We start from the raw sequence: 24,735 nt of genomic DNA on the forward strand, positions 1-24,735 counted from the left end.
AGGTAATAAAATCAACCACGAAAGGCAAACAGCCCTTTACACATTTGACATTTCCCATTTATATATTTGAATCTTCCGTGTATATCTCTAATTCTTCTTAATTGTCTCCAGTTTCACATCTCCAGACAAAAAAATATTTCAACAAGTAGAATTCGGCAGGAATTAAAATTTTGAATAAATGCCAGCTGACCCTTTGATCCATTCTTTTTCGAGTATGGAAAATTTTATTTTCTTCTTCTGACTTTTGAACTTTTGTATTATTGAGCTGATGGAGATGAAGAACAGAGCTTTCTACTGTGCAATTTTAGCGTTGTTGAGTGGTTGTGTAGTGTTTGCAGGCGACATTATTCATCAAGATGATGTCGCTCCGGCGAGGCCTGGTTGTGATAACGACTTTGTTCTGGTAAAAATCCTTTGTTTTTTTCTTATTCTTGATGTTAAAGATACATATTTTTTGTCCTGGTCTTGGCACCGGTAGAACGGGGGTGTACACTTGAGATTTCTTTTGTTCACCCATTTATAATCTCACATTTGTATCTTTTGAATAGTTATCCTTTATCGTTTTGGGTCATATCTTTTTGTCTCTCTGTAGTTGGGGAAGTTAATACTTGGAATATTATGCCATCTTTTCGTTGCTTTTTGCTTTTGTCTTGTACTGTTTGCTTATTAATCAGGTCCCATGTAATAGTTGTCTGCTCAATTCGATAGATTTCACATCGGTACATCGATGTGGTTCTATTTCGTGTCTTTTACACCTTATGTAACAAAACGAGGATGCAATTTTCAAAGGGACGTAAATTTTGCTGTACAGTGGGTCATAGGTGCAGCAGCATTCTAAGTTTCTATCATACCACATGTTTAATTGTTGTTTCTTCACACTGTTATATATAACGGAGCATTCTCTTGTTATGATGCTGAAGTTTTGACTGGAGACATCTCCATATTTCATAGCTTTTGCTCCATCCATTGGTTGATTATTTACAAACAACGTAACTGAGTTAAAATATCAATCTCTTCTAACTTCCATTTATATTTGTAACCTGAATAGGTTAAAGTACCATTGTGGATTAATGGTAAAGAAGTGGCAGGGTTTGTGGGTGTAGGAGCCCGATTTGGCCCCACCTTGGAATCGAAAGAGAAGCGGGCAAACCTTACTCGAATCACTCTTGCAGATCCTCCTGATTGTTGTCGTGGACCTAAGAACAAGGTTTATCCTTTTAAATTGGAAGTTTTGAGTCATAATATGCATTTTCCTCATATTTCAGCCCTTTGCTATTGTGTAGATTACAGGTGATGTAATATTGGCGCATCGGGGAAATTGCAGCTTTGTTACCAAAGCAGACAATGCAGAAGCTGCCGGAGCTTCAGCTTTACTTATAATAAACAATCGGACAGGTTTATTTTCTTTATCAGCCTCATTGGTTGTGGTTTTCTAAATCGGAGTCTAGTAGCAGCCTCTCTGTAACTACAGCATATTTGATATTAAACTTCCATAGGCTCGATACAATTGTGTGAATTATATTTGACTATGTATGAATGTAGTTGGTTTGTTTTCTTGTGATTAGATTACTACAGTTTCTTGTGGGAAACTTTTTAGAAGTCATGATTACTCTTCTCATCTTTGAACCTGATGTCCCAGTAAAACAACTATGTATGCTCCAGCTGATACGCCCCTACATCAAAATTAATATGCTCCATTATGATCTGACTGCTAAATTCTTCAGAGCTCTTCAAGATGGTTTGTAAGGCAAACGAAACCAATGTAAATATTCAAATTCCAGTTGTCATACTCACATCGGATGCTGGTGCAACCTTGATACAGAGTATGAGGGATAACTCAAATGGTAATTAGGTTTTCCGTTTAGCAGTTTAAATTATTATCGTTTTAGGGTTTGTGCCTGTGAGGTATTTTCATAGCATTGCACTTCAAAGATTGCATTTGTCTTAGTTTCCATTCAGATGTACTCTCCAAAACGACCAGTGGTTGATGTTGCTGAGGTGTTCCTCTGGCTAATGGCTGTTGGTACAATATTATGTGCGTCTTATTGGTCTGCGTGGACTGCAAAACAAGCAGCTATCGAGCAGGAGAAGCTCTTGAAGGTAGCGCATTTTCATTTGAAGTTAGTACTCTTCTTCGTGGTAAAATATAGACGTGGCTGATTGTGTAAACATTCTCATGCAACTAACATTTTATACTGATCTGGCAGGATGGTTCTGATGAATACCTCAGCAATGAGGCACATAGTTCCAGTGGTGTCATGGACATCAACATTGCATCAGCAATTTTGTTCGTTGTGATTGCTTCCTCGTTCTTAATCATGCTCTACAAGCTGATGTCCTATGTGTTCATTGAGATTCTGGTGGTTGTATTTTGCATTGGTGGCATGGAGGTATTATAATCTTTCACAACATACTGGTTCTTTTCAGGGTTCATGTGTCAGTAGATAGGTATTTGCATTAATAGAGGATCGTGATTTAAAGGTATGAGCATATTTTCAACGAAACTTGGGAAAAAATGTTCTGTAGAATGTAGGACATAATCAGACCATCCGAGTTCTTTAAAGGATTTACAAATTAATAGAATGGGTTTGGCAATTCAATATAGGATGTTTTCACCAAAACTTTTAATGCCGTATGATATAGTGAGGAAGCCTTAAGATGCTATGTATGAGTTTTGATCATGATTACTGGTTTGTTTCGAAGGTAATTTATCGTGTTTTTTATAAATAAACTCATGTTGTTTTATGTATTGAATATATTCACTAGTGTCAGATAAATGAAGGGTGCATTCATTTGCATGCAAAAATATTTGCTGTTTTACTGAATACTGGTTTCTTTGTCTTGTTGTGCTTTCAGGGTTTGCAAACTTGTCTGGTGACTCTGTTATCATGGTATGTACTGTGTTTTTCCTCAACTTATGCTTATTGCACTTCATGGGATTTGATTTGATGCTTTGGCTTTTGGAACACTGGACTTACAACGATTCAATATAGTTTCAGATGGTTTGAACGTGCTGCCGAATCATATATAAAAGTACCTTTTCTGGGAGCCATATCTTATCTTACACTCGCTGTTTCTCCTTCATGCATAGCATTTGCTGTTCTATGGGCAGTTTTCCGACGGATCTCCTTCGCTTGGATTGGTCAAGATATACTTGTACGAGTGCAGTTTCTTTTCTTCTTTTCCTTTTAGTTTACCTTCCATTTTCATTGCATTTTCCTATGGAAATATAAGAAGCACGTGTTTCAGTTATGTTCCTGACTTGTTTTCCTCTGAAACAGGGCATTACCTTGATTATTACTGTTCTCCAAATAATACGAGTTCCAAATCTTAAGGTAATAACCAAGATTCGAATTCTTTTAGGGTGCGCTTGTATCGAGGGATTTGAAGCGGTGAATTTCAAATCTATTTGATTGCTTAAATAAATTTATCATGAGTGAATTTCAAATCCACCAATTTGTTAATTTACGTAGAAGTACTGGTAATTGTTATGGATTTGACGAGTACATTTCAAACACATTCTTCAAATCCCCCCAAATCAAATCTTTCTATCCAAGTGCAACCATAGATCAATGAAGTAGTTCACACTGCGGATAAACATAATGTGTTGTCGAACGTTTCCATGTCATATCCAGGTGGGTACGGTTCTACTGAGCTGTGCATTTTTGTATGATATTTTTTGGGTCTTCGTTTCCCAATGGTTGTTCCATAAGAGCATCATGATAGTGGTGAGCACGAATTTCGTTTGTTGAAACTTATAAAGCATACATGATTTTTTATGGGATAAAACTAAAGTTTGTTGCTGGGTCTCATAGGTAGCTCGTGGTGATGGAAGTGGAGAAGATGGTATCCCAATGTTACTAAAAATCCCTCGAATGTTTGATCCTTGGGGCGGATACAGTATCATTGGATTCGGAGATATTATCTTACCAGGACTAGTAATAGCATTTGCCTTGAGGTTTGAGCTCAATGGCTGTCAAGTCCTCCACATGATTGTTAGATTATTAGTGCTTCTTGTTCTACGACCCTTAGTTCCAATAGCTGAGCTCCAAGATGAATTCCTGTCTCCATCGTACTCTTTTAAGAAACAAAGTCTCAGACCTCAGTTACATACATATTACTCAATTCATGATAATAACTTTATTTAAGCAAATCGTGGTTGTATTAAAGTTCGATATTCACATCTGTGAATTCCTCATAGTGCTTCTTAACTACCAAGATTACACGTGCTGAAATATTTCGATTAATTTTTGTAACCCCTCGTGGGCCTTAAATATTCACATATCACCAAATCTGTTAATTTTTCCTATGCATCCTTGCAGATATGATTGGCTGTCCAGGAAAAGTCTAAAAGATGGATACTTTCTGTGGGCGATGATTGCTTATGGTTTAGGTATGGTTATAATTATATTTATAGTTTATTTGAAACAAGAATTCCACTAATGACAAGGATTTGCAATCCAATACGTACTTTTCTGGCATAAGCAGCACATGTCCTAATCCACTCTTTGTTTTCTACTTGATTCAAAGATATATCAAAATTGAATGATGAGGAATTTCGGATGTGAACACAGGTAGAATGGCCTAACCTGTATGACACCCTCGTGTCCTTTCTCTTTTATGGTTCGAAATTGAAACACAACAAACTTAGGGGGATCGATTGAATCTATCCTGAAAAAAATGTTTGACTCTTTACTCTGGAGAACTTGAACATTATACATATTGCTGAGGAAATACTCTTGCGTTGCGGATGTGTTTCATTTGATTCACACTAAATTTTGTTGGAACATAATTGCTTGTGGCACTCATTTCTCAGAGCTTTACTTTCGACATTTCAATCTTATGATCGTAGGGCTTCTCATCACTTATGTGGCTTTAAACTTGATGGATGGACATGGACAACCGGCTTTGCTTTACATCGTCCCTTTCACACTAGGTAGGTAACAATGAAAATGATGGCAAACCTCATTACAAGGAAAACGAGTAGAGTACATGACACCTCTTCTGATAGATTTTTATCAAATCATCAGCTATAACTTCAAATATACCTTTGTAATGGTGTAGATTCACATCCATTTTTTGTGATGGTTTCAGGCACATTCATAGCATTGGCCAAGAAGAGAGGCGATTTGAATCATCTTTGGAACCGAGGGGATCCGGAAAGAATATGTCCACACGTTCAACTTCAACCAGATGACCGATGATTATTTCAAATTTAAATTCAATGCGGTTGATATAATGATCAACACAGTACCCCGTGTTTATATTTTGTTACATGTGTTTCATCTCCTGTTTCATATATATGTAGATGAATAGTGAAACATGTTAACGTGTATATGTATATGTACATATGTATGAAACAGTAGATGAAACATCAATTGGATCAGAGGAAGTTAGACAGTGATTAGTATTTGTTGGTTCTAGTGGTAAAGGAAATTAATTTCTTTTGAACGACATCTTGAATTCGAGACTTGTAAACGGAGACATATACTGAGGGACGAGAAATTGGTCCAACTCGATTCGATACTGCATAAAAAATTTTGGCCTCTTTATTAAAAGATGTGAGCTTGGTTATTTTCCCAAGTATGGGGACCGAATGAGACTGTGGGGTTTGATTGATTCACATTTTTTTCTCGTTTTCTTTTTCTAAAACTGTAGCTTAAATTATTTTGGCACACACGTTGTACACTGATTAACTCAATGATCACCACATATACTGAAGGGAAAGGTGAAGTACAGGTATGATTCCCTTGTCTTTGAGGTTAAGTAATATGATGCATTTGGAAAACCAAGCTGAGAATTAACATTTCACAAAATTTAACTTTAACGATTTATAATGACTCTTACTGAAAGGTCGAAGAAGTTTATCGCTCATTGAAACCTGAAAAAGCTTCTTGACGTTAAAGTTACACGATCTTTTGTTTGTATATACAATATAACACTCATTGGCACAAACGGAAAACATACTTATTTTCTGTGAAGATGGACGAACTCAATTCAAAACATCAAAATTTTAATCTCTCGGAATGAGGAAACTTCTCTGAACTTCAATCTTTTTTGTAACGTGCTCCAGATCTGAGGAGTCCTGTGGGTATGCAGATCATGCATGACTTCTTCGGATATGGGATTCGAGTTGGAGAACCATTGATCCTCCTTTATCTTGAAGTGCCCGGGCACCATAACAGACACAACTTGTACAAAAAAGTGACCAAAATATATTTTGGCCAGATTTTGCTTCGAAGTTAGAAGGTGTACCTGGATGATCATCGCGGGAACCGATCTAGGCCTGGAAAGGGGTAGTTATGGTGGGTTTAGTACAGATTGAGTTTCAGTTATAGCACTCTCCACGGGTGCACACAGCTTCGTAGCAGATGCTTGAACAGGGAATTATTGTATATTTATGTATATGCATATATATACACACACACAGTATTTTGCCGCACACCAGATAAATATAGTTCATATTGGGAAATCAAGGTAGAACACAAAGGGCAGATTCAGAAGAAAAAAAAACATTATCAGACTTACTGGTGAATCTTCTCAAGGAACCATTTCCATTAATTGCCAATGGTAACGGTATTCTCTCTTGACCCAGAGATAAAATTTGTTGCATTCTTTCTGGCCAATCCGAATTTAACCTTCTAGCAAAGTCTTCGACCTCCCTGATCAATGAAGGTCATAATTCTTATATACATAACAAAAATGAAGTGTAGAATAAGTAGTAAAACAACTTTCTTCTAAATGGCAACAACTATAAGTTTGGTCAGTGCATGACTTTTTTTTACCGGGAAGGTAAGAATTGCATAGGAAGAAAAAAACTTGCGTAAGTGTTGCATAGGAAGCAAAAGATCCCCAAGAGCGACTCTAGGAAGAAAAGAATTTAACCTTCTACCAAAGTCTCCTTTTTCTTTCATAGCTATACTCAAGATATGGCAACCAATATACCAACTATGATTTACTTCCAAACTCCATCACAGAGATATGCTAAACAATCAACACGAGTATTGCATGGGAAGAAAAAAAACTATAGATAGCAGTGTTCAGCAGGACTCTGATGTAACTATTTGTTTTTAAAATATTTAAGATTTGAAAACCAACACTTCTTTCATAACATTTGAAACGTGCTAAAAAAGTTATATATCTCACCTATCAATTTTTTCCTTTAATGCAGGGTCAATGTCATCATCTATATCACAATCATCAAACTCAATGTCAGGTGAAGATCTATCTTCTTCAATGTCCCGCAGTTTTGTTGCATTAAAACGGGTAGGCAGCGAATCACTATGAGTCATCGGATTTCTGCATGCAGAATTAAGCTCATGTGAATCCTGCAATATAAGAAACTGTCAATCTAAAAATGAAAGTGAATTCATCAGCATGCTTGCTGTGTGGTGCAAGTGCATACTGGAGAAAGCAAAAAAAAAAGTAATTACTTCTATTACTAACTCTCATGAATCATAACTAAATAAAGAACCCATGATGCAGCTAATTCAAGAAAGTAAAATCGATGCAAACCGTGTCATTCACATCCGCAGCATTGCTAGTAAAAGAAGTGCTGCTTGAAGTCCTGGTGCAGTTTACAGAAGCAGATTTTTGAAGTTCTTTTCTCCTACGATTCTTCTTTTTATGTTTGGAATTTCTAGAACCCTTACAATCTGCAAAGCTTGTATGTATAAGAGTCCCTTCAAAATGATAGCGTAGGGACAAAAAAGAGGGAAGTATGAAAAGAAAATGATGCATGGTCTGAAATGTAAACAACAGTTACTTCTCACAGCTAAGGCATACAAAAGCAAAATAAAATCAACAAGATGCAGGGAACACAGACCAATACAAAGATAATTCATAAAAATTTGTAAACACAACAAATATAGACACAAGGAGTAACAAATCCACTAAATTAGCACCACAAAGTAAAACACAAAATAACACAGAAGAAACTGAAGATTAAAAATCATGAAAAATGAACTTCAATGATAGGCAAATTGGTTGAACGGGTACGTGGTCAATTTGCCCTTAGAGTTCTCTTCAAACTGGATAATTAAGGAATGATAAATCTATCGGGTAATACAACCCATTTCTAAATACTAACAAAAAGAACTGGGTAGCTTATAGAACATTGATGGAACATGGGTAGAGTTGCAATACAAACAACAACCTAGATTTTTTTATTACAGCGGTCAGCGCTAGCTATGGCACTCTGGAACACAGGCAAACTGCTTGTGTTAATTGTGAATCATTTTTAATACATATATTTACATACAAAAGTTACCAAACTATACACATCCTACAAACCAAAATACAATTACTCTGGAAACAGTGATTAATTATATCCGACTTCAAAATCTTAATCAATAATACAGGGAGCCACATATAGCTTTTTTGTTCATATCTAGGACAACAGACATCAACCCAACTTATTCAGGAATTGTGAAACTTAAAGGCATCAATTGATGCAGAAAGAAATAAAGCCGATGATAACTACCTTCACTGTCTCCATTAATGAATGACAATAGATCATCAACTGAACGCTCATCTGCATGCTCCTCTTCTACCTCGACATTCTACAGAAAAACATTCAAACCCATTTACTAAGTCGCAGCTCGAATACTTCAAAGAAGCTTATTCTATTTGGATATCTCCATTCAAAAGCACGCAAATTTTAAAAAAGCAATAAGTTAGCAACAATAATCCACAATGTAAGGTCGTTATCACCTTTAGTCTCTCCTCCCTTTCTTTTAATTCTTTTCTCTTTCTAGCATACAATCTATTCAATAGCCGAATCCTTGGATCATCCATGGTGTTTTTTATAGGCTCCAACTTCTCTTCCTAACCAATGCAACAAGTTTATATAAGACTGCGAACATGTACACAACACATATATTCTCCCCAAGGAAGCAACCGGAAATTAAGATTGTAACTGCTTGAAATGAAAAGACACCTCAGTGAGATCGTCGGGAAGATGAAATATCTCGCGTATCTGTTCAGGACTCTTCCCTTCAATCACCCGTGCAAGTGCTCGGCTGGTGAGGTCAACCAGAGGTTTTAATTGCAGGCTGTCAGCTGCAGATGTCAACTCGCACAGCCTTTTAGTATCCATTCGAACAAACTTCTCGTCAAAGGACTTCCTCTCCTGCATCAAAGAAGAAGAAATCACGAACTTATTTCCCTGCGCCTGATGATACGAACACCTAAAAGACTTTCCTCCGTAAATCAAGTAAAATATAAAAATTAGCAAGAGTGTAAGGTACTCAAACATGTGGTAACCTTATTAGAGTGGCCTGGTACTTGATGAAAGTGGCAATAGTCAAGTATTAAGCTCAGCATGCCAGGATTAACCCGTGAAGGAAGAGAAATGGGATAATTCTTAGAAGATCCCATGCCTGAGTGGATTTCATGACAAATGAATGGACAAAGCATGGCAACCTCTTGCTCCACTTGCTGTATCGAATCATCAGAAGTTCGAAGCCACACACAAGCCTTCAGCATCTGCTAGGGTGCACCAATAAGTAATCAAAATAAGCAAAAATTAGAAATTAACAGGAGACAGCATAACCATAATGTAACTAAGGTTTCGCAATAAAGTAACTTGACTAATCATTTCCTCCAATGAATGAGAAATGCAATGAAGGTAAAGACATTTTATATTACCATGCATAAACACAAAAGAAAAGGTAAATCAAATAAATGTATTCGAAATGTGAGAACAAAGAAACATCAGATGAGCGAAAAAAGACATGTAAAACATGCCTCGGGTTTGACTATTTCACTATCAGCCTCTGTCATTGAAATGAAAACAATTTAAAGCCCACAAAAATACTCACGGGTATATTCCTGCGTCAAAATGAAGGGCATTAAACAACAGCCATTTATCCACCATTACTAGAGGAAAGATTGGCTGGCATTGGCATTCATCTAAAAACATAATCTCATGATATCCTTTACAAATAAACTAATGATAGAAGAGCCAAAATAAAAGGATAAAAAAATTATCACATTATTGAGTAGCGAAACTTGTCATTCATCAATACAAAATTAATCTAATAGTTTTATACAGTCGAAAATATCCAACTCCTTGATAAAGATACCAGATTCTCATAAAAAGCTATTAGAAGATAAAGGAGTTCCCAACTATTAAACGAATTTAGTAAAAGTACTCATTGTGAATAAAAAAATTCTTAATAAACGATGGGATGAAACAAATTTCCAGAGTGACATGAGCGTGAAGGCACACATACACAAAAATTCCATGTTCAGATGCAAAACCCAATCCCCATACACTTCTAGCAACCAATGCCTAGGTCTTCCACGTTATTGAGATCACCATAAATTACCAGGTACAAAACTGATTACACACTACTGTACCCAAAATATCTTACAGCCCAAGATCCAGGTAAACTCTGAAAATAGTAGATTTCATCCGGTCAAGTGTTGTACCTGAGATTTCGGGAGCTTGAGTCGAATTTAAAGAGTGGGGATCCTCAAATCACATGTAATCATTTTTTCATTAATAAGAGTTTTTCAAATGCTTTGGTGTCAATGATTTCTAATTATATTTTAAAAAATAAATTCTACATATTATAACTATAAATTATATGACTTGAAAATTTGGAATGCATTTGGATATTAGTTTCTACATAAATATATATGTTTCATTTGTATTATTTTAGCATCCATTTAATTGATGAAATTAGATTATTGATAGCAGAAGTAACCAATTAGTGCATCATGCCTTGAACAACAAAGTTATACATTTTTAAAGCAGCTATTAATTTCCCAATCAAATACAAACGAAAAGTCGAAATACGTGAAAAATAATTATTTGTTGGGAGCAGAATCTAGAACTCAACATAGACAACGTTGAAATTTGCAAACAAGAAGATTCCTTTGGGAATTCTTAATAAAAAAATTTAAAAATTAAAAGTAAAATATAATTATTAAATTCAATCACCTCAATCACAGTTTACTGTGAGATCAAAATCAAATTAAAGGAGACAATGAACGATGAATTTTCTTTGTATAGCTAGACGATGAAATTGAAAGAGACAATGAACAACAAAATCTTTTTATCTTTAAAATTGTTGAGCTTAGCGGGATAAATAATTCTTTTGGATTTTCATTGACGCTAACTGAATGAAATATCATTACCAACTATACAATTTTTTTGAGATCCCCGGTCTGAGGCGGCCGTCTTTTTAGTCTCACCTCAGTTATGTGTTACGGGCCTATGGCCAACCTCAACAACAATACCAGTCTTCCATACTTAACACATACTTAACACATCCAAGCAGGCTTGAATCAATAACAATATTGCTTCACTAATAAGAAACTAGAAATTAAAGAATTAAATCCCAAATTCCAACTAATCACATAAAGTCAACCAGTCTATAAAGCTAAAGAATCCCTCGAAAGCCCATGGAAGAACCCTCTAAATGATGCAAACGAAAATGCAAACCCCTATAGCAGTATTATATTGTTTTCCCTTTTGCTGACATGAGCCATATAACAAATCTTGAGACCAACTATGTCAATCTCACTCATAGTTGTCAAAGGCGAGCGCCTCTCGCCTTGAGGCGAAAGGCACCACCAGGCGTGGGCGTTGCGCCTGGGGCCGTCCCAGGCGCAACGGTTCACAAAGGCTCGCCCAGGCGCACACCTGGGCTCGCCTTGGAAAGGCTAAGGCGCGCCTGAGTTGCTTTTTTTAAAAAAACAAATTCAGTAACAGAGAAGTTGCATTCTGAAAATGCAACTTCTCAATTTTTTTTAATAGTAACTTAAATGTAAAAGCCCAAACCAACCCCAAACGTAACTTCTGAGGATGATTGAAGAATTTTAATTATGTTACTTATTGTTATGAACTTATTAATTATTTGTTGTTTTGTGTGACATTGTGACTTAATTATTTCATATTTTAATATATTATTATAAGATAAATATATTTTTTAAAAAAATTAATAATTAGCGCCTTGCTTCAGTAAGGCGCACGCGTCGCCTTGCGCATCAGGCTCCAGAGACCTTGTGTGCCTCGGTGCGCCTTGCGCCCTGGACAACTATGATCCCACTATTTTCAAAACATCAACGAAACATAGATTTCAAACAATCAAACCCTAATAAATAAAACAAAAGATGAGGCGAACAAAGAAAGAAAAAGAGGAAGCCAACAAATCTTACTCTGAATCAGATTCAAGCCATCATTACCAACTACGACATTACGAAAAGCCCCCATCCCCAGTAATTACTCGACATCCCACCTCCCTCAAAAAAACTTCGAATTCATCGACAAACCCAACAAAATAAGCTTGAAAAGGAGGATGAATCAATCTACCCAAACCAAGACCCCTCATTTATAGTAATAAAGGTCAAAATGAGTCTACTATCAGTTAAATCCAGACAAATATCTCACCCAAACAAGCAGAAAATCCAACCAATAATTTGAAATGTATAAAAAAAACAGAAATACAGTACACCCATGTACCTGATGAAAGAAAATTACGCTGGACGTGTGGAATAACGGCTGTTCTGCAAAAAAAAATTACAGAAAAACGCAAATAAGGATTGAAAGGTGGCAGATTAAAATCGACTAAAACAGTAATCTTTCTAGGTTTCATGGTGAAATATACATTGTTCAGTTTATCTGTGTAAATGGGTTAGATGAGGATTTCAAGATTTTATCTATCTACCTACCGACTCTGATTCTTCCTTCCTCTTGGAGATGTGAGGGAGGGGAGCATGGTCGCGGCCTACGCCTTTAGAGGTCGCATTTGCTTCACGCGACTTCAGACTAACAAAATGTGATTCCAATAGCCAATAGGTTTTACGCAGGCTATAGTTTTTGTTCGTTTTTCAAAATTTTCAAATTTAGTGTTTTGTGCTCTCGAGTTCGGATAACAACATTTTAAGTGTCGACTGTGTTGGTACTTTATGAGGTGCAAATGACATCGACTTTTAAGGTTGTGACAGTCACTTTGCAACCATCTCTGATATTACAACGGTATGTAAAATCGAGGTTATAGTCTTATTCAATGTCTTTAAGACGATTTTTGTCTCACACGATGTTGATGGTATATGACGAACGTTTCTCAAAATACAACGATTTTCGTTTTGTAATATGAGCACTTCAAATTACAAAATCGGGTGATTCTGTAAATATTTTTAAAACTTTTTCGTATGAAAAATGAAAAAAATAAATACAATATAAACTTGACGAAAATATCAATATTTTTTAGTTTGTCATTGTATAACATTATTCTATTATGATATAGAGTATATATAATGTTTCAATAGTTGGAGGGACCTTTCTGCAAATAATTGTGTCGAAGTGATGAGATTCGATTCTAATTCGTCACGTCCATCTCATCTGGTAGGTCACGTCCATTGGATCGTAGCATTTCAAGATATTGAATCGGGTGCGTCCATCTCCAGGTCAATGATCTAGATCGCACCCATAATGAATTATCAAATTTATTCAAGACACCCCTCGATCAGAGACATTATATCAGATCTAGTTATCTAGATCACACCCTTACGATGGAGCATAGCTATTGCATGTACCCTATCGCGAAGCAATGATCATGATCATCAATCATAACACCATTTCATTCCAATCACATGCCACATGTACAATGACTTGAACCATGTGCCACATCATCGAACTCATTTTCGGTATAATTAAAATATCTTCATTGCTCCTCGCGAGGACGATACATGCAAAGTGAGCCATCAATGTGCCTTTTGCATTCGTATGGGGGAACAAGGCTTAGTTCGTGTCTTGCACCTCACTCGACTTTGGTTGACTTGGTTTGGTATGGCTTGACTGGAACTAACCATAACATAACACATAAAATGATATACAAGGAAGATGTGAAAATCATAAACTTTTAATGTGGGGCATTTCTCGGTCAAACCTTAATGGGCTTTGTTGCCAACACTAAATAATTAATTTCTCATTCACCACAAATCGATTTTTAGCAAATTAATATTCCAAAAATATCTATTTAAAATATAGATTCCAATTTTCCAGTCAATTTTGGATTTGAAATTAATGCATGTATGTATCGAAGACTCTTAGAAAGTTCAATCGAAAGATCATTACATCAAGAGAGATAACTCGTGTATTTGAACATTCCGTAGTATAATATCATTGGAGTTACAAGCTGATTGATGAACGTGATTTCTTGAATTACTCGGTCGTTTGTGTCAAGCAATACAATGATACGCACACAATAATCATTCTCACATATTTATAGTTCTCATGGTTGTTTCATTTTTGTCATCGACACGGTTTTGGATTGCTAATTGTTTCATTGAAATGGTTCGTCTTCACACTTACATATGTGACCTCTATAACGACTATCATACCATACTCGAATTTTTCAAGTATGGACTCATGAAAATTTTAATTTAACCTACATATAGTAGGCAACACGTTTAAATCTTAGGAATGGAAAATGAACTTCGTTACATAGTTCGTCGCAATTGCGATAACAACAACTTTCATAACAAAGTTGCCCAATCAAATCAAGATCTTGAGATCTCCTGTAGTATCCCGATGCCTAATTTGAGTTAATTATTGGATTAATTATATTTCGGTGGGATCGGAAGGACCGAACCGGGTTCGGATCGTCCGAGACAGGTGGCTGGACACGTGGAAGACATGCAGGGTTCGGATCGTCCGATCAGGGTTCGGATCGTCCGAGACAGGTGGCTGGACACGTGGAAGACATGCAGGGTTCGGAAGGTCCGAAGTGTACCGGATCGGATCTTCCGAAGTGGATCGGATCTACCGATCGTTGTCTATAAATAGAGGCGCGAGGCTTCACTTTTTACTCGCCAATTCCGAGTGTTCCAGAGCGTTTTAGTCGTTTCTGATGGGTTTCTAGTCTTTTCCCGAGGTTCAGGCACTAGCGGGGAGCTACTGGTTTTGTAGCGGAGCTGTGCTCTAGTTGGGAGCTAGCGGCATCAGTGGGCTGACTACGGACGCAGGCTTGATTCTAGGGCTGATTGCTAGGATCTACTGGTTTGAGGTACGAAAGTGCTATCCGAGATAGCAGGATTGAGTATACTTTACTATGTGTTGCATGTTTATATGTTGCATTATTATCTGTCATATGATGCATGGTTTATTATGCGGCATTTGCATAATCATGTTGGGCCTGATTATCTTTGAGACAGCCTGTTGAGAGGGTGCTCAGCCCTCGTTTGTTGTGGATGGTTGGACCCTGTTGGCCGACGGTGGTCAGGTCACGGGTATATCCACAGGTTTATTTTGGTATGGGAGCCACCTCCTGGTGCGACGGCGCAGAGTGCTACATACCTTGACGTCATTTACCTGAGCAGTATTTCGTTATACCCAGATCCTGGTATCCAGTACATTTTGCATACATGCATGTCATAGTCTTGTATACTCATGCTTTCGGTGCTGAGCGTTTTATGCTCACGTCCTCGGTTTATCTCTGTTTTGGACACCCTATTCGATGGGGCAGGTCTCAGGTTGGACGGTCCAGGAAGGAGTGGACAGGGAGCTGGCAGAGGTTGACTTGTAGTTGTTGGTATTTGTTCTTGGAATTTAGTTCGATCTGGTTGTTTAAGTATTTTGTACTTACAGATTCGATTGGGTTGTATTACTGTTTTTCCGCTGTTTACCTGATTCAGTTTTAAATGTTAATTTTGCATGCTTAAGATCTGATTAGTAGGTGATTCTGGAACGGGTCACTACATCTCCAATCAACAAGGTTGAGCTACCGCTATGAACGTTTTATCTGTAAATTTTCAGCCTTATTCATCTTAATGAGATTTAGTATATTTTATCTATATTCGAACCTTTGTCAATGGGTCATAAAATTATCTTTTAAGTTAACATTGTCGACTAAGATGACTTTACTAGAGATCAAATGCTTAATGTATTATGTCTAAGACGAGTGTGGCTTGACATACCATTGTACTTATAGCTTTGTGCATTTACAGTAGTCAAGTGACCATTGCAATGTATTATCATGGATGACACTAACTTTAACTTATACGAGATATCTTCATGGATGACACTAACTTTAACTTATACGAGATATCTTCCAATATATTAATTAATCATTCAGACACTTAGGTGGATTTATTCAAAACTTTGACCTTGCGAGCATTATCCAGATGTGTACAATTTGTGATGAGTGGTCTTATGTGAGACCGTCTCACGGATCTTAATCTGTGAGACAGGTCAACCCTACCCATATTCACATTAAAAAGTAATACTCTTACCATAAAAAGTAATACTTTTTCATGGATGACCTAAATAAGAGATCAGTCTCACAGATACGACCCGTGAGATCGTCTCACACAAGTTTTTGTCATTTGTGATATACATCAAACTTCTAATTATACGTGAATATTTCAATTATGGTATGAATTCTCTCTTATTCTTATCAATGTGTAGATTTTCATCTACTGGAGTTTTGATAGGTATAAGATGATAAGAATGAAATCTTCTCAGCAGCATCTCAATAAGATGAGATTGTGTGAGTGCAGTTCATTTACATATCTTGATGATCTTAGTTCCTAATATAATATCCGTTAGACCAATATCTTTTATGTGAAATCATGGGACATCTTTTTCGGCTCGTAATAATATTATAATCATTGTTCATAAGAACATTTTGTACAACATTTGTTTGTTGTTTCGTTTCTTCATTTGTTACGACAACTTTTTCCTGTTGAAATTCGTTGTTATTCTTGTTGTAACAAACTTAAATTTCGTCTCTAATTCTTTTAGGACGAGTTTAAGTGACAAATTCGTCGTCGTATCTTTACAACAAACTTCTGCCTTAGTTTGTGATCATCATATTTGTCATGACATACTTTATCTTTACTTTATTTGTAAGGTTTGAATTAGGCACCAAATTTTGATAATCACCATTATTGTTGGTATATCCAATAAAAAACAATTAATCATTTTTTGTACATAATTTCATTTGGTTTAGGCAGTTTTACATTTACCAAACAATTGGTTTGGACAGTTTTTCATTTGGTTCAGACAATTTTGATGATCACCAATCTTGTTGGTATATATATAAAAAACACTTAATAATTTCTTATGCATAATTTTGCTTATGTTCGAAATAATTTTTTAAAATCTTCCACGAGATTTGGTTTCTCAATTATCGTAGTGAATGTTCACTTGTGTGTTACATAATCAACTTCCGCTGCTTGTTGTGTGTTCGTGTGGACAACACCAGAGCACAACAGTAACTGCTGATTCATACAATATATTAATTTCATGTATGTTTATTATCAACAGCCTTTTCAGATTTAAAAAAGAAGAAGTTTTGTTTAGATTTTTTCTTTGTAAAATATGGAGTGACTTGATGAAGTTTTAATAAGATAAAAAAGATAATTATGGAATTAAATATTTTAATGTCATCTAATGTACTTATTCTAAAATCTCTAATAATATAGTATAAATATATTTTTGACCAGTAATCATTATATTTCTCAGTTTCTATAAAAGTTTAATTTGCAATGTTATTTGAGACTCTCATGGGCTTCTTTTAAGAGCCAAGGCAAAATTGATACGAAATCAGGGGTCGATTAAGGGTGCTGAATTAGAAGCTTTAAGATTTGGAATGGATTACTGTGTGGCCCAACAGTTTGCTAATGTTTGTATCTTTTCAGACTCTCTTCAGGCGGTCCATGCAGTAACCAAACCTGAAGAAGAATTGGGATCAGTCGGTGCCTTAGCTTTGGAGATTCATTTTATGCTTCATGAGCATAATTTCTTATCGATTCACCATATGAAGAGATCTGCCAATGGAGTAGCTCATCTTTTAGCCCACAAGACTTTGATTTTGTTGTCTAATTTAGATTGGGGAACATGTGGTTTTCCTACTTGGTTGTTGAAAGCTGTAGAACATGATCTTTCTTTATCATCTTAATGGAGCTGTTTACCTTAAAAAAAAAAAAAAGATGAAAAATGTACTTTTCATATAATTCTATATTTAATATTTTTTTTTTTTAAATACGACAAATATAGATGTTGTAAATATAATTATCCCTAAAATCAATAAATCGACCAAGAGTAATACTAAAGGTACAACGAAACTTATATAATAAATTTTGTATCATAAAAATTCAATATAAAATCCAATCTATCAGATCTTATAAAACATTGTATACAAAATCTCACGGTTTAATATCAAAATATCACGATATAATAACAAAATATCATGATATAATTGTTATAAATATCTTTGTATGATATATTAGTTGTACATTTAACATTAGCAAATTCTAGAAAAATATCTATTTCAGCATTATTTTTTAAATTTATAATTTCAAGAATAGTTTGTATAAAATTGTTTACTTTAATTCTAGGTGAGACATTATGTATTCATGTTATTTTTCAAGATTGTTCGTTTCCAAATAATGTTCATTTCTGGAATCATTTACTATCCTAAGGCATTCGATAGATACGTAAATATCTTGTTCATTTATTGAATAATCCCCAATTCTTAGTCATTGGATAAGATATATGTGTCAGTACTGATTGTATCTTATGTGAAACGTTTTGCATATTTATATATTAAAGATGAGTAGATTTTGATACATTTTTCCATAATTCAGATCGGGTTGAAAATTCATACCGTAAATTTGAATCATGAGACGATCTAATAGAAGCTCTTGTGCAAAACTCAAGGATGAATTAGGAATCTGAATCGTTTGATTTTTTCTAGTTCGTTTCGCATTTTAAATAGTTCATATTATTTGACTTAAATATGATTCGAATTAAAGTTTGATTTCGACATAGATTTGAAAAAATCAAACATGTTTGTACACTATTCAAATTACTGTCCAAAAACAAATAATTCAAAATAACATTTTGCGGATTATCGAACAAAATAATCATGCATCGTTCAAACCTGACAAGTTTACGTGGAATTTGATAATTTCAAAAACAAATTAGTGTATCATGTACCAACTTGTTTAGTTAACCAATCAGCACGCAGGAAGGGTAGGAGTCAGCGTCCTGGACAGTTCGACGAAATAAATCTTAAGCAAGCTGGATTTATCAATGGCGAGGGTCCCCGCCTTCGCCTAATGATTTGTCTGCGGCCATGACAAGTCCTCTTTCGGATGGTATACGGAGGAGCTCCGCCTCAAACACACCGGCGAAGCTAGCTCGCTCCTCAAGCTGCTCTACCGACGATTATTCAACATCTAGCCACCGCTCCTCCGCCCGGAGCGCCGCACGTTCCATCGCCAACACACTGTTTAGGTGCTTCACTGCTCCTGATCCGCCGAAAAGCTCCAGCAACGTGTTCTCTGATTCTTCTGGTACAGACACGATTAGTAATTGATTTTTATGATAAATTTCTAATCGAGACTTGACTATATTTTTAGTTATGTTTTTCGAAATTCGATTTGGTGATCAGTAGTGAATTGTAATCTAGTAGTGGTAATCTAAGTTGATCGAAGATTAGATGGAATAGAATCACTATGCGGATTGAGTATCATTTGATATACCTTTATTAGGCGATTATTCTTAATTATTTCAGGAAAAGAGAAAATATCATGCATAAAAATTATTCTTAATTATTTCAGGAAAAGCGAAAATATCATGCATAAAATTTGAAAATTCCGTATAAGGGCAACCGCCCAATCCCCACTACTCCCTGCAAAGAGAACTTGTATTCTCTGGTTGACAGGGCTATGAGCTCTAAAATTGTTGTTTATCGAGCTTGTCGCAGTGCTTGTCTAGTGCGATATACAAGATCAGCTTGGTTTGTATACTATTGCGTTAGTGTGAGGTATTGCAAAATATCAAATGATAAAGTACTGAAACTTTCTTCGAGAAACCACCTAACAATATGAAAAAGAAAGCATAGCAGATCAAAGCATAAAATAAAGCAAACCGAGGCTTGTACGAAGTATAGTGTCCTTAAAACAGGTTTGTCCCCTCTTGTATGTGTTTCGAAGATCAACTTGGACGTCTGTTTCTCAGGATACAATGGAACAACCAGCAGTAACCCAGCACGAGGCACTATTACGGCGAACTGAAAAGTACTTGAACTTTATCACGAGATAGAACAAGACGCAGAGTAGATGAGCAGCAGCCGAAGCAAAGAAGAGAGTGGAACTAGAAAGGAGAGTGTGATGTGTGTCTTGAAGGACTCGAGGATGTCTCTATGTATAGAACTTTATCACTCATACTGTTTCTTATTTTCACATTCCCATCTACTTATAAATGCCTTACTTCTCAAATATTCCATTCAAATGAACAAGCCCAATAGGCCCAAAAAGCTCGAGTCCAACATGAGGTTTAACCTGTATGCATTGAAGAGCAGCTTCTGCAGGTTTGATGTCATAAAAAAAAGTTGTTACAATGTTTTTTTGTTTAATTGATGGGTTATTTGTGGAATGAATTCCTTATAGGTGAGGAAAATGGAGGCAATGTTGTATGATAATTCGTTAGTTTATTTTAGGGACAAAATTGATGCAATATGCTTTGATCGGGCAACATCATTTTAAATTTTTGAAAAATCTAGGAAAGTTTACATTCTAATTCCTAACTTCTCTGAAGGCACTTATAATTCTGTTTTATTCACTTTTTTTGTCTTCAAAATTTGGTGCCTTATTGCAGCGAAGATGCTGATATAAACAGAATGTGGAAAACTCATTGACTAATGGATATTGATTTGTATAGAAGTAAATATTTTACATTTAAGAGAAATTATGGAAGTCATAGGACATGACCGATCCAAATATTGGTGGTAGGATTTATTTGAACAAAAAGGGTGAATCTTAGAGCTTGGAATAATTTCGAGTCTATTCAGCTCTACAGAACAAAAGGCACAAATTTGTGATTCTCCTTATTTTCCATGCAATATGCTACTCATACATATACCCTTCCATTGCCATGTACATTTCAGCTAGACACTGTGGATGCCAGCCTCACGTTCTAACTAAATAGATACACTCGAGCCAATTCAACCACAACACATTTACGCAAGTATAATGTTTGTCTGATTTCATCCCCTCAGAAATGAAATCACATGCATATACCAGGGCTTGTAAGTGGAACATGAAGCGCATTAGATCCATTTTCTCGGATCCCTTAGGAACTTTTCAAATAGTACGACATATCAAGGGGACTATCAATTTGAAGTTGTTATATGCTTCATTTAATGCAATTGTACGCAAGAGGAGGTGAATGAAGCATGGTTGATAAATGTTTTTTTGCTGTATCAGGTGCTTCGAGTTCCGGCAGTGACAGGAGACGGAGTATCTATGGTTCTTCCAATGATTCAACTCACTCAAAAGAACCTGGAAGTGTCATATTCACCATGGAAGATATTAACAAGGCCACCAAAAAATTTTCGCCTGCCTTGATGATTGGACAAGGTGGTTTTGGGACAGTGTACAAAGGTCAACTTGCAGATGGAACTTTGGTTGCAGTTAAACGTGCTAAGAAGGTTAGAATATGTCCTTGTCTCTTCAATCTTTTCTTTGCATATGAAATAACCAGGGAATGAATATGAAACCTTTGTCTCCCTTTTTACTAGTGTTTCTAAGTTTCTTTCCTCTCCATAGATTGTGTATGATAAGCATTTAGGAACTGAATTTCAAAATGAAGTTGAAACCCTAGCACAAGTGGAGCATCTGAATCTAGTGAAATTGTATGGGTTTTTAAAGCATGGAGATGAAAGGATCCTTGTTGTGGAGTATGTCCCAAATGGAAATCTTAGAGAGCATTTGGACGGTAAGACTTTCTTCTTTCCAGACTACCGGTTACCAGGTTTTGCATCATCAGTTCCTCCCTTTTAATCATCTTACAGGCTTTTTTTATATCCCTGCATGCTTAGCGCTCAGCCATTTATTGCATATGCTAGTGCTAACATCGAATCTGAATTCAGGTATCAAAGGTGACAGTGTTGATTTTGCTGTGCGGCTAGAGATTGCAACTGATGTGGCTCATGCAGTAACATATCTTCACATGTACACAGGTGTAAAAATTTTTGCAGCATTTTTATATGTTCATTAAAGCAAATCCCAATTATTTTGAGTTTACGAAGATCTTTGGTTTTCTGGAAAATGAGTGCAGATCACCCCATAATTCACAGAGACATAAAGTCTTCCAACGTTCTCCTCACCGAAAACCTACGAGCTAAAGTGGCTGACTTCGGTTTTGCCCGACTACGTTCTGACGGTGAATCAGGAGCAACTCACATATCAACCCAAGTTAAAGGCACTGCAGGCTACTTAGACCCTGAATACCTGAAAACCAACCAACTCACAGAAAAGAGCGACGTTTATTCATTTGGTGTGTTGCTTGTGGAGCTTGTCACGGGCAGGCGTCCAATTGAACCAAAGCGAGAGCAGAAGGAGCGCATTACTACAAAATGGGTATGGCCTTTCTCCCTACTGCCAGTGTTCAATACATTTTACATAATTGCATTGCCATACATCTATATTTATTCTTTTCTGTGACAACCAACTTGGCCGTAAATTGCGTGGAAAAGTAAAACAGCCACCGACACATAAGTGATTGCATAGTACCTGTAAGTAACAGTTGGTCGAATACTATTTAATTGTGCTTAAAGTTTGGCCTAAGTTCACTCTCCATGATCACGGCCAATGCAAGGAAGGCTCCAATATCAACTACTTTTCATCTACCGATTCTTAGCTAAACGGTTATAATTCAAGGCAGAGAAATCTATTTTTGTGGGCTTGTACAATTTTAGAATTCCCACCATGAAAAGGTGTGGGATTAGGATATCATATCATAAGAAAATGTGGAATGATCTGTGACCAACAATAGTTAAAGTACAATTTAATCATGTTAGTTGTGGGTCTTAAATCTTTCATCAGAATGTGAGTTCGTGGGCTCAAAACGTAACAATTTCCATCTTAGTGAAATGTTTGCATGATGGTCTCTCTATGGTTTGGGATAGACTGTTATAAGCTTTAGATAGACAATTATGACAAGCTGACGTTCAGGAAACCATATCAAAGCAACAAAGCTTAAACCGCGGACCAAATTCTTTCCCCACAGCATTAACAAATCGAGCTCTGATAACACTTCATATGCATGCAGGCGATGAGGAAGTTTTCTTGTGGAGAAGCAATACTCACTTTGGATCCAAGGCTTGTAAGATCTCCTGCTAATATCTTTGCTCTGGAAAAGATTCTTGAATTGGCATTCCGTTGTTTGGCTCCTAACCGACGCAATAGACCTTCCATGAGGAAGTGTGCCGAGATTCTCTGGGAGGTTCGGAAGGATTACAGGGAATTTTCAGCATATGATGCCCCTCCACTCTCATCTAAATCTCCGATGAGTGCCTATATCAGAGAGGTGTAAGTAAAGCAAGCGACTCGAGGCGTATATTCTGCATACAAAACTGCATGTTCTCCGAAGTCCATGGCAGAAATATGAAGGTATCTCAACCGTGATCAGACAGCACAAAGCGATGCCACTTATCGTACAGAGGTCGTATAAAGAGAAAATATAGCTTCCAAGAGTGTATGGCGCCATGTCAAGGTGATTTAGTTAATGTGTGTGGGTTGTGCATTTAATATTCTTTTGAGATACTGCATATATTTCCAATATTTTCCTGCATAAGTTTTCGATATATTTCTTGAAATTTATATTGTTTATAATTGGCCTGTCTTCATCAAAAAATAAAATAAAATGGGCCTTTGTCAATTATTAATAATATTAAAAAATGATAGTATTATTTGTAATTTCCTTGAAATGTATGTTTATTATTTTCCATTGATATTCTTTTAAATTTTATATTTTTCCCTGCCCTTGATTTTCACCAAGCTTCCTCATTAGTCATTAGATTTAATTCAAATGTGTCACCGATTTGTTTTTTGTTTTTCTGTTCTTTTTTCCTTTATTATAAATTTAAACTGCAAGTACCCCATACTCCTAAAAGAACAAAAGACAAATATTAAAATACATCAAACAAAGATGAAATAAACTCTATTAAAAAGTTGAAAACATGAAAGTTGTTCAATCAAATTAATTTAAAATATTATTTTCAAAATACTTATTTTACATGTATATATTATGTATGAAAATGTTTTTTAAAATATACACAACACATACTCCAATCATTGAGAATATATGATCATTTGACAAATAATATTATCTAAAAAAATTCGTGCCATAAGCGATACTTGAAAATTTCAAAAAAACAAATTTTATGAGTTATCTGCATCATGAAACAACACTAGAGGTGTCAGGAGTTATATGACGAAAACAATCCGAACTTAAGTGGACCTATTTTAAGTTAGTCAACCTAAAGTTTGATCTCATCAAATGATTAAGAGTAAGTCTTTCATAAGACGGTCTCACATATCTTTATTCGTGAGACAAATCAATCATGTCCATATTTACGATAAAAAGTAATATATTTGACATAAAAAAGTATTTCTTTTTTGTGGATGACTCATATAGAATATTCTTTTCATAAAATTGACCCGATAGACGTCTCACATGAGTTTTTGTGAATAATTAAATAGATTACCGGGTAAGTTGAATTTAATTTGGGACCGATAATCAAATTATATACAAATTAAATGTAAATATTATATATATTTCAATAAAAATGAAAGATTTATGATATTATTTATCATAATTATTTAGATAAAAACATAATTAATTTGATAGTCTCTTCGGAACCATTATAATTATTATTAGATTTAAAAGAATGAAAGTTCATAATTGATTGGGATAGTAAAATCATGCTC

General features: G+C 35.7%; 3 protein-coding genes across 11 annotated transcripts; 2 read left to right on the plus strand and 1 right to left on the minus strand.

The window, feature by feature from the left end:
- The first annotated feature begins 222 nt into the window (after positions 1-222).
- On the plus strand, positions 223-5,398 carry LOC140823435 (signal peptide peptidase-like 4). 2 transcript variants are annotated; one of them, XM_073184783.1, is made up of 14 exons: positions 223-403; positions 1,049-1,207; positions 1,284-1,395; positions 1,725-1,844; positions 1,949-2,100; positions 2,208-2,390; positions 2,857-2,891; positions 2,994-3,156; positions 3,282-3,335; positions 3,636-3,728; positions 3,816-3,958; positions 4,323-4,393; positions 4,853-4,936; positions 5,095-5,398. In XM_073184783.1, the coding sequence occupies exons 1-14, from the start codon at positions 269-271 to the stop codon at positions 5,202-5,204; spliced, it is 1,614 nt and encodes a 537-aa protein (XP_073040884.1). In that variant the 5' UTR covers positions 223-268; the 3' UTR covers positions 5,205-5,398. The 2 variants fall into 2 exon arrangements, with proteins under 2 accessions (XP_073040884.1, XP_073040885.1); XM_073184784.1 differs by lacking the exons at positions 223-403; positions 1,049-1,207 and having other exon boundaries at positions 1,640-1,844.
- A 449-nt stretch (positions 5,399-5,847) lies between these two features.
- On the minus strand, positions 5,848-12,804 carry LOC140823442 (SKP1-like protein 21). Of its 8 annotated transcripts, none has more exons than XM_073184795.1 (11): positions 12,682-12,804; positions 12,473-12,516; positions 9,748-9,831; positions 9,265-9,486; positions 8,939-9,130; positions 8,713-8,826; positions 8,483-8,561; positions 7,516-7,655; positions 7,147-7,328; positions 6,529-6,662; positions 5,848-6,286 (listed from the first exon to the last, which is right to left on the minus strand). In XM_073184795.1, the coding sequence occupies exons 3-11, from the start codon at positions 9,781-9,783 to the stop codon at positions 6,264-6,266; spliced, it is 1,122 nt and encodes a 373-aa protein (XP_073040896.1). In that variant the 5' UTR covers positions 9,784-9,831; positions 12,473-12,516; positions 12,682-12,804; the 3' UTR covers positions 5,848-6,263. The 8 variants fall into 8 exon arrangements, with proteins under 8 accessions (XP_073040896.1, XP_073040891.1, XP_073040898.1 ...); XM_073184790.1 differs by having other exon boundaries at positions 9,265-9,489; XM_073184797.1 differs by having other exon boundaries at positions 12,678-12,794.
- Positions 12,805-19,011: 6,207 nt separating this feature from the next.
- Positions 19,012-23,669, plus strand: LOC140823440 (calmodulin-binding receptor-like cytoplasmic kinase 2). Its single transcript, XM_073184788.1, has 6 exons — positions 19,012-19,314; positions 21,229-21,452; positions 21,571-21,739; positions 21,894-21,983; positions 22,082-22,383; positions 23,075-23,669. The coding sequence occupies exons 1-6, from the start codon at positions 19,095-19,097 to the stop codon at positions 23,336-23,338; spliced, it is 1,269 nt and encodes a 422-aa protein (XP_073040889.1). The 5' UTR covers positions 19,012-19,094; the 3' UTR covers positions 23,339-23,669.
- Positions 23,670-24,735: the final 1,066 nt, after the last annotated feature.

Source organism: Primulina eburnea, chromosome 2 (assembly GCF_022965805.1).
Source record: "Primulina eburnea isolate SZY01 chromosome 2, ASM2296580v1, whole genome shotgun sequence".
Classification (NCBI taxonomy): Eukaryota; Viridiplantae; Streptophyta; class Magnoliopsida; order Lamiales; family Gesneriaceae; genus Primulina; species Primulina eburnea.